The 10,714-nt window shown below is 46.0% G+C and overlaps 1 protein-coding gene across 1 annotated transcript; it reads right to left on the minus strand.

The window, feature by feature from the left end:
• Positions 1-2,896: 2,896 nt before the first annotated feature.
• Positions 2,897-4,791, minus strand: LOC119341016. The gene is made up of 7 exons (XM_037612915.1): positions 4,532-4,791; positions 4,383-4,451; positions 4,168-4,293; positions 3,816-3,953; positions 3,355-3,425; positions 3,203-3,256; positions 2,897-3,107 (listed from the first exon to the last, which is right to left on the minus strand). Exons 1-7 carry the CDS (start codon positions 4,618-4,620, stop codon positions 2,944-2,946), a joined length of 711 nt encoding a protein of 236 aa, XP_037468812.1. The 5' UTR covers positions 4,621-4,791; the 3' UTR covers positions 2,897-2,943.
• Positions 4,792-10,714: the final 5,923 nt, after the last annotated feature.

The raw sequence follows: 10,714 nt of genomic DNA on the forward strand, positions 1-10,714 counted from the left end.
GCTTGTGCTTTGCTGCTTCATCCTCGTTTCACTCTCTCAAGGAACAGTGCTCTTTGCTTTTGGGAAGGGCCGTTTGCCGTATCTGTTTGGCGAGCGGGTGCTTCCGGCAGGACGCGGGAAGCGGGTGAGGCGGAGCGCGGCCTCGAGCACACGGGCGGGCACGAGAGCAGGCCAGGCCACCGCAACGCTGCTCGGGAGTGGGTCAGATACAAGTCAGAAGCACGTCGAATACTGGCCCGTCGCCGTTGGCCGAGTTGGCCGCTGCGTGCTAGTGCATCCACAGCCGCATTCTAGCTAGCTAGCAGCTAGCCGCGCATGCGTGCAGCAGTTGTGCGTGTCTGCTCGACGTTGGAGCACTGGAGCTCGCGCCCTGCCACCTCGCGGCGCCCGCGGTTCCTGTCCGGCCTTGCCTCGCCGCGCTACGGCGAACTCCCTGCTCGCGTCCTCCCTGATTGACGCATACCCACGTGTAGTATGGGCACAGAACCGGGCTATAGCACCGGTTCGTAAGGACCTTTAGTCTCGGTTTTATAACGGGCACTAAAGGGCGGAGAATAAAGGTCCCTCCTTTGGTACCGGTTCTGCATGAACCGGCGCCAAAGGCCCACCACGTGGCACGAGCCTGTGCGGTGATTTGGGGACCACCACCTGGTACTTAAGGATTTTTTTTATTTTTTTCAATTTTTTTTCAATTTTTTTCCAATTTTTAAATTTCTGAATTATTTAACGATTTTCTCTCTAATCACCGCTCATCATTGCTCTAATCACCCTCATCATTCCAAATCGTCTAACTTCCCGGCCTTGCCTCGCAGCGCGACGGCGAACTCCCTCCTCGCGTCCTCCCTGCTTGACGCATACTCACATGTAGTATGGGCACACCAGTGCAGAACCGGGCTATAGCACCGGTTCGTAAGGGCCTTTAGTCCCGGTTCTGTAATCGGCACTAAAGGGTGGAGACTAAAGGTCCCCCTTTTTAGTACCGGTTCTGCACGAAACGGGGCCAAAGGCCCATCACATGGCACGAGCCCGCGCGCTGATCTGGGGGACCACCAACCGGTACTAAAGGTTTTTTTATTATTATTTTCGAAAAAAAATTGAATTTTTTTTCCGATTTTCAAAATTTTGAATTATTTAACGATTTTGTCTCTAATCACCGCTCATCATTGCTCTAATCACCCCTCATCATTCCAAATCGTCTAACTTCCCGACTGGTCACCCATTCTCTCACTAGCACGCTTAACTTCCAAGTTCTATTCCCCCTAATTTCCAAGTCTGCACATGTTGTTTACCTAACAATAGTAAGCTGTCAATCCTATTAACCCTCAAGAATTTAGCTTGAGCATGAAGTCACATGTTTCACCGTTTTAGTTTGAAATTATTATTCTAAAAATAATAATTATTTAGTAACCGAGATATTTCTTGAATAAGTAGTTTGACCATAGTTTGACCATATTTGACCATAGTTTGACCACAGTTTGACCAAAAGTCAAAAACTAAAATAATTATTTATTAACACTAATATTTCTTGAATAATTAGTTTGACCATATTTTGACCACAATTTGACCAGATTTAACGAAAATTAAAAAAAACTGAAATTTGATCATATCTTTTTTTCCTTTTAGAATTTGAGAATTCTAAAAAATTGCAAACAGGCCGTAGGCTGTCAAAATCGGATGCGGATTTTCGTGCTGATTTTTTTGATATATTATGCGTTTTTTTTGACATCGTATGCAAAAGATATGGCAAAATGGGCCCTTTAATCCCGGTTCGTGACACAAACCGATACTAAATGTTAGCCCTGTAGTATCGGTTTGTGCCACGAACCAGGACTAAAGGGGCTCGTGGGGCCCCGGCCTGACGCCAGCCTGCCACCACCCCTTTAGTACCGGTTCGTGGCACGAACCGGTACTAAAGGTTCAACACGAACCAGCATTAATGTATAGCCGTTCAAACCAGGACTAATGGTACCATTAGTACCGGGCCAAAATTGAACCGAGACTAACGTGTCTCACATTAGATCTTTTTTCTACTAGTGGCATTCACACGAGCCATCCACACGAGCAGCTAGCTCTGCTGGATGGTGGGTGCCGGCCGTGCATGGTGCCCCACGCGAGCTAGCTAGCTTCGCTGCTGCAGCCGCTAGCCTCGCGTCTCGTTCACGCCCGCGCCCGATGCTCGCCGTGCCGCGCCGTGCCCGCTTTGCCTCGCTGCAAGCTCCCCGCCTGCTACGTGTTCGGCGAAATGCCGGGACGGACATGCAAAAAAATGTGTTCCGCCCACGTTGGGCGAATCAGCCGAGGCAAATGAAAAAGCGGACACGGCGGGGCGGACGGCCGACCCAAACAGACAAAATGCGGACAAAACGCGCGTCCATTTGGGTCGGTCCGTTGGAGTTGCTCTTAGTGTCTGCTATTAGTGTATATCAGTGAATGAGAGGAGGTTGTCCCGCAAAAAAGAAAAAAGAAATGAGAGGGCGTTGAGATTCTTTTTTAATTTCCAGACGTTTGTTTTCTCCATGAGCGGCTAGATAAGCGCCTAGCATTGTGGATGCTCTAAGATGGCTTCAAACATCATGCAGTACCGCTATTGGGGTTAATTTCATTATGCATTGGTTGACAGGTTGTAGAGCACACGAGGAGGCTTGTGCTTTGCTTCTTCATCCTCATTTCACTCTCTCAAGGAACAGTGCTCTTTGCTTTTGGGAAGGGCCGTTTATGAACTGCATTCCGTGTCATGGTTGAAGTTGTATATTGTTATTTTCAGTTCAGATTCAGTGCCCACATTGTGTACTCTGTCACTGTGAGCTGCGAGTGCCATCGTGACATCATGCCAATGGCAAGGCAGATCAGAGCTTAAACTTATTTTCTGATCGGAGTAGGTTTTACACAATTTACAGAAGGCGTTGAAAGGAATATTGAAGAGGCTCATAATCTCTTGTTGTGCTAACATTTATTGAGTGCACTATCATGGTGTCTTGGATCCAAGATCAAGACGTGTAATGTTTCAGACACATTCAGAGAAGTCGACGACGTCACTGGTTGATCGGCAGCCCGTTCTCCTTCCAAGCAGAAAACCCTCCGGCGATGTCGGTCACGCCACTGAAGCCCTGAAAAAAGGTTGCATCACACGCATCACAGAGAGCAGTTTGTGAAACAGCAGCGATGATGAGATGGATTGCCATAATGCCATTGACGTGCTTACAGCGGAGCAGAGTTCGGCTGCTGCCATGAGAGATCTCCTGCCACTCTGGCATCCCTGGAGTTAAGTTTTGAGAATGTAGGGAGGATATGACAACTCAAATGAAAGCACAAAAAAAAAAAACGGAGTGTGTTACAGATGTGTGGAAGACGTACGATGATGATCTCGTCCTCTCTCCTGAATATCGCCGACACTTGCTCTAGAAAACCCGAGTTTTTCGCCATCCCTGCCAATGGAAATTTAAATTGTGTCAGCAGAGAAGGTAAACTTCATCCAGAAGGACATGCCCGCACCACTTTGAAGCCACTTGGGGTTTAGATGTGGCTAGTGAATAGTGATAGAAAAAAAAGAAGAAATTGCATCTCTGAAACTGGTTTGACAGCATCACAATATTATTCATTTATCGGCCGGCGTCCGAAAAATGCTCCTGATCATGGTGCCAAGCAACAATAAACAAAACCACTATTCGCGGCGCCAATAGAGACACCATAATTCACGTGCATTCACGTGTTGGTTCAGATTTATACACCTGCCCACTGACTGCAGCGCTGCCTACCCTGATTTGTCAGTGCGGATGTTCATATTCTGAAACCACTCTGGCCCAAAAATACAATACCTTTTGCGTTGGACTAGATGATTAACTATAACTGATCTTGCCAACATTGGTCCCATATATTTCTTTCTATGATCACAAGACACAAGAGGAAGCTTCACCGCTCCTGCCGGATGCCCGCCGCCGAACTCACCCTCCGTTCTGCAGACACAAGACATCAGCAAAACTGGTTTCGGATCGATGTAACGAATTCATACAATTTACAATTTACATATTTGTTTTCTGTACAGTCTGCAGCGAACTGAATTTTTCTCTCTATCTGTTGACAGTACAGAGCCCAGAGTGCAGAGGCGGCAGAGGCAGAGCAGGGATTAAGCAGGTGATTGTGTGGTTAAGCAGGTGACAGTATGTTTACCTGACGTCGAGGTAGCGGTGGCCGGCCAGCTGCAGCTCGTAGGCGACGCGCACCGGCACCGACGGCGGCACGGCGGCCACCTCCGCATCGGCTTCCTTGGGGCCCAACGCCGCTCCGGTGCCGTATCTGCATCCAGAAGGAGGAACAATCTTGTAAGTAGACAGATAAAACCCTGACATTCGACCAGTCCCACCCGACCGATCACCCTGACCGACCTGACGGAGCCGAGCATCCTCCCGGCGGCGCACACCGGCCTCGCTCCCGCGGCTCCAAGCCGCCGCAGCCTGCAGGTCAGATCATTTGAGACGGAGCATGAAGCAGATCGGAACCCAAAGGATCCAGGATCGGTTGTATAGATACCTACCCGCAGGTGGTGATGGCGAGGGGCGTGGGGTTGGCCAGGAGGTGCGCAGGGACGGAGACGCAGCGGGCGAAGAAGCAGGCCGACGCCATTTTATCTCTCGATCGTCTCGATCGTGGCGTTCGTTTGGATCGATGTATTCTCCACCTCCTTGTTCCTCTTCTTGTTCTTGGGGTCTCCGGAGGCGGACTGGGCACAATAAGCGGAAGGAACGGAGGAGGGTTTCCAAATGAAGTCCCTTCCTCTTCTTCGGTATACCTATGGAAATCTGGCTCCTATTTATTCGAGATTGGAGAAATCAATGGTACTAGTACAATATATACTGTAACAATAACATAAGAGGGCAGAAGGGAAACCGCGTGTTTTCTTGCCCATTCCAACGTTAACCTTGCACTTGCACATGGTTTGGCAAGACAGTTATACTATCGAGCTACTCGGTTTATGACAATGGTTGGTAGCAAGTGGGAAGGAAGCTGCACCAAGTAGGATGTCACAAACAAGACTCATACTTCAGAAGAAAAAAACTGCTTGAAATAGTTATGAACATGTCCTCGGCGAGGTGGATGACCGTGACTGACTCGATCCGCATGAACGAATTTGTGGAGACATGCATCTCTACCCCTCAAGAGGCAGTAGGTAGGTCATTTCGTTCATTTGTTTCGGAATTCCCTAAAGGATGCTCATTGCGTCCAAGTGTCGCCGTTTCGCACACGGAGATCGAGCGATCGCTCGTCTCAGGCCGGCCCGCTTAATGTTTCAGCGATCCTGGTTTCCAGAACTCTCTAGAGGTTTCTGGATGGGTTTTTTCCGGTTCTGGGAACATTCTAGAAGATTCCTGAACCAAATTTGATTTCTTCTTGTTACCTTTCTTTTTTGTTATCTTTTTCCTGTTTCTATTATCTACTTTTATCTTTTTTCTGTTTATTTATCCTTTTCTTTTTCTTTTTCTTTTTTATTTTCTCCCATATTCATTTCCTTTTCCCAAGTTTAATTTTTGTTTTATTTTTTCATTTTCCTGTTTATTTTGTTCGAAAGTTTCAAATATTGTTTTGAATTTCAAAAATTGTTCTTGTTTTTGAAAAAAATCATAGTTTAAAAAAAATGTTCTTGCTTTCAAATTTTTGTTGACATTTTCAAAAGAAATTGTCTTTCAAGAAGTTCAGGAAATTCAAAAAATGTTCTCGTTTCCAATATATGTGTACATGCTTAAAAAAGAGACTGGCGGCCGGAGAAGGCAGGAGATTGGAACCGAAAGGATCCAGGATTGGTTGTATAGAGATAGACTTACCTGCGGGTGGTGATGGTGAGGGGCGTGGGGATGGCCAGGAGGTGCGCGGGGACGGAGACGCAACGGGCGAAGAAGCAGGCCGACGCCATTGTATCTCTCCTCCTTGGATCAATGTGTTCTACTCCTTGTTCCTCTTCTTGTTCTTGGGGACTCCGGTGCCTGACTGGGCGGGCACAATGAAACGAACGAAGGAAGGAAGAAGAATTTCCAAATGAAGTTTCTCCCTCTTCTTCGGTATACCTATCGAAATGTGGCTCCTTGGGTGCCTATTTGTTCGAGATTGGAGAAATCAATGGTACGTTTTGCCTGCTAGCTCATTTGAAACACGTCGTTAAAGTAGTTATCTAAACGCTTTTATATTTTTTTACAGAGCGAGTACTAGTACAATATACTGAAGGAAAACCACGTGTTTTCTTGTCCATTCCAACGTTAACCTTGCATTTGCACATGGTTTGGGGAGACAGTTATACTACCGAGCTACTTGGTTTATGACGATGGTTGGTAGCAAGTGGGCAGGAAGATGCACCAAGTAGTCCTGAACATAGCATTCCTTCATTTTAGAGGCGTCGTGCACGCCTTTCTTCCTTCGGTTATAAGAAGAAATCGCGACCGACCTAGCCGCCGTCAACCACCTCAGCCTCCACCATAGATCGGTTCCCCCTCCACCGGCCAGCCTCGCCGGAGTGGGAAGGGGTGGGAAACCTGATCTATGAGTGGAGTTCCTAATAATAATAGTGTTTTCATTAGATTGGTTTAGGATTTTGGTAGTCGTCGTTTTCTTCTTTGGAGATGCCATCGTCTACAATAAGTAATCTTGATCCCTTTCTTCGACGACGGGATCTTCTTCCCAACGTCAATGGTGATGTTAGAAAATTACTTGTCTAGGTATGGTTCTTCAGATCTCGCTTCGTCGGGTCGGTTCTGGATTTTTCCTCGTGGTCGCCGCTAGGAGGGTTGATCTCGCAATATATGTCCCATCTGCTACGCCCTCGATAATGGTGATTCATACTCTCGGCTCCCAGTGACATTAACATGGCTATTTGGTATTTTGTCCCTGGAATACCGGTATTGGTACTTCTGTCAATGTTGGTTGGTTACTTTAATGGCTGCATGTGTGCATCACAGCCTTGGTATTGCAGCTCAAATTAAAACTATGGAAGAATCCTTATTAGTATTTACAGGTCTGCGATTTGAGACCTTTGTTATTTTTCTACGGCTGCCGTCAGAAAAGTATAAGATTGTGTCATGAAAGAAGAAAAAGATTTGAGATCTCAAAGACTTGCTCGTTCTTTCTAGATTTTATTTTGTACTTGTTGTGGTCAGCTCATGGATCTTTACCGTGTACAATTCATTTCTATAAATATATAATGGTATTGATTGTCAAAAAAAGGGGAAAAGTCCAAAATAAACCTTGAAATTGTAGACAAAAGCTAAATCAATCCCTGAAATTTGGATCCCGGAAATTGACACTCCGAACTTGTAACCCGGGTTTATTTTCGACCCTAGACCTGTTTGGCACAACGGGAATACTATAATCCCGGCCGGAATAATCAGCTACTCTCACGGACAAGAATTTGGGCCGGCCCACTATAACAGAACAAGAATTCGTGAAGTTCAAAAAATGTTCGCATATTTCTAAAATAGTTCAAAAGTTAAAAAAATGTTCCTCTTTTATATTCTTTTTCATGAATTAAATTCATTTTAAATTTTAAAAAATATTGGAATGCTGAAATTCTATTCGCATTTTAAAAAACTTTTCGCTATTTAAAAAAACTATATTTGTCAAAAGATGTTCAGAATTCCAACAGTTTTTCACATGCTATGAAAAATGTTTTGGATTTTCAAAATTGTGTCACATTTTTTAATAATGTTTTTGGAATATCTTAAATAATATTTTTAAAAAAGTTTTGGATTGTTCGCCGTGGACTCGACTGGGCCGGCCCAGCAGACATAAAGCGAGTTTTTTTCACTTATCACGCGCCATAAAAATTCTTTTTTTTCTTAGTGCGCGACGTAATAATTCCAAAAGAGAAAAACATGCCGTGGAGTCGAACTTGGGACCCGGCAGGGTTGACTTGATTTCGTTAGCCACTACACCAGATGACTATGACTTACATAATAACAGGCCGAAAATATTTAATCAGAAACCAAAGCGTCGAACTTTGGAAAATAAATTAGATCAAACAAGTATTGAAAACGTATTTATTTTTGAGCGACTGCGCTACTGGGCCGGCCCGATTCAACAAATACCGGCGAAGTCCACTCAAGGTTTAAAATAGGCCGGGATTAAAGAGTTTGGTGTGCTGATTTCAGGTATTGAGAGTTCGGGGTTCGGTTTAGCTTTCGCCTACAAATTTAAGGTTTGTTTTAGACTTTTTCCAAAAAAAGGTACTCTTGGAGGTGTCCTCAGCGAGATGGATGACCGTGACTAACTCGATCCGCATGACCCATTTTTTTGGAGAAATGCATATCCGTTGAAGCGAGGTTTGGTGCCGGGTAACAATAAGCGGAAGGAAGGGAGGAGGGTTTCCAAATGAAGTCCCTCCCTCTTGTTCGGTATACCTATGGAAATCTGGCTTCTTGGGCGCCTATTTATTCGAGATTGGAGAAATCAATGATACGTTTTGCCTGCTACTCGCTAGTACTAGTACAATATATACTGCAACAATTAGTAGAACGTCCGTGCGTTGCTACGGGCTATGCATATAAATAAATAAATAAAATATTAAGGTTGTCTTTGTTGGCACCCTTGATCCCTCTAAACCTGTCACCAACTCTGGCGCTCGCGACTTTCTGCCTAGCCACACTTGAATATGTTAACCCCTGCCTTTCCTCCGTCGGCAATGACCCGATGTTATTGTTGTTCTTTTTCCTCCCGCCACTCCCTTTTTTTTGTCCACCCTACAAAATCGCCACCTTTCTCTTCCTAACCCCCAGCCACTGCCACCCGCAATTGCCAACTGCTGACGCTCATTGCTTCCCGGCCCAAGTCACCGCCGCCAACGCTACCCACAATTGAGGAGTGCTGATGCATTCCGCCTTGCTGCCCCATTGCCCAAGTCCCCGCCTACATCATGCATTGCTACAGGAGACAAAAATCGTCGATGATCGTCATATTGTCCACCTATTCTCGATGAATATGATCAATCCCAAGTCAATGAGTGGCGGAGCTTCCCACAAATGCTTGGAGGGGCAGAAGACTTTTAGGATCCTGTGCACATCAAGCAATATTGTCAAATTTTTTATCATTATAGGACATTTTTTTCCTTTCCTTCCTTCTCAACCCACATATCAAGTAACCAATTCTGATCAAACATAGTAATTTATGAATTTTTATATGGTTGCAAGAATGGCACTGACTAAGACATTCTAAGAACGCCATTTTCTGTGAATAATCTCAAGCAACTACCTCCTCTGTCCCAAAAAGCTTGTCTTAGATTTGTGTAGAAACGGATATATCTAGATACGTTTTAGTGTTAGATTCATCTGTATCTAGATAAATCCAAGACAAGATTTTTAGGACGGTGGTAGTATAATTTAGTCCATATGCATAACCTTTTCAGCATGCATAGAGCAATGATACACATTATGCCAGTAAACCTCATCCGGATCATCTTTGTGTGCATGTTGAACTTAGTACTATATATATACAACTAACTTGAATGATAATAAATATTTGCACACAAATAAGATGGATGTTTTAGTATAACTGAAGTATACCCGGCACGAAAAAGAGAACTGAAGCATACAAATGCACAACAGGAAAAGCGCACTTCTATTTACTTGGCAGAAACCCCTAAATAGTTGTATCTTAACATAAGTAAGCAGAAGCACTAAATTGTACATAGGAGAGGAGAAAGACACTGTTAAAAATTTGGATAGTCCCAAACCGCAGCTAATGAAAGTCCAGGTGCAGTGGATAGTAAAAAAAATGAAAGGATTTTTTCTCTAGCACACATTTCTTATCCTCTCTCTTTTGCTTTTTTCTTTCTTTTACTCTCAACTTTTATATGAAAGAATATTTTACTCTGAACTTAATCACACCATAACTGAACTGCAACTCTGCAAACCCAGACTGCGAGCCCAATTTTCTATCTCACACAGGAGCGGGTCACAAGACATCTTCGTTCTTTCATTGAACCGAACCATACCACAGACTGAACTGAGCCCCCCAAAAAAGACTGAACCGCGCCCAAGTTCCTGTCTCACAAAAGCAGCTCACGCCGGTGCAGATAGTTTAGGGGAGCTGAGGCAGAAAAGGAAGGCAACAGCGGTTGGGCCAGCCTGTGATGTTAGACTGTATATACGTAGCCTCTGTATATCTATATTGTAACGTTGTATTGTACCCCTTGGGTACCTCTATATAATGTGATAGCCACACCCCAGGTTAGGGGTGTTGTGCAGTCCCCAAAATACTTTGTGTTACATGGTATCAGTTTAGGTTACGATATGTCTTCCGCTGCTCCCGCCACCGCCGCCGTCGCGCCGACCTCCGTCGCCGCGGCCGCCGCCGCACCGGTTCTCGCCCCTTTGTCGCCGTTCCTCGCCTCCGGGCCTCTCGCGGCGGCCTATGGGGCCCCGCCGCCGCCTGCGTTGCCTGGGTCGCCGATCGGATCTCGCCCGCATGGCGAGCCCTCGGGTGACCTAGCCCCGGTCGCGGCCGATGCTGCCGCGCCACCGGCCTACGCCGCTGCACCACCACCGCACTACGGCGTCGCCGCGCCACCATCTTACGGCGTTGCCGCGCCCTCGCCCTACGGCTACTACCCGTATGGCGCTCCTCCGATGGCCCCTGGTGCTCCGCCGCTGCCGCCATCCTCATGGCCGGCGTTCGGTGCGCCGCCTCTACATCAACCACCGGCGGCGCCACAGAGCCACCCCTATGGGTCATCACCGTC

The sequence above is a fragment of the Triticum dicoccoides genome, chromosome 7B, assembly GCF_002162155.2.
Source record: "Triticum dicoccoides isolate Atlit2015 ecotype Zavitan chromosome 7B, WEW_v2.0, whole genome shotgun sequence".
Classification (NCBI taxonomy): Eukaryota; Viridiplantae; Streptophyta; class Magnoliopsida; order Poales; family Poaceae; genus Triticum; species Triticum dicoccoides.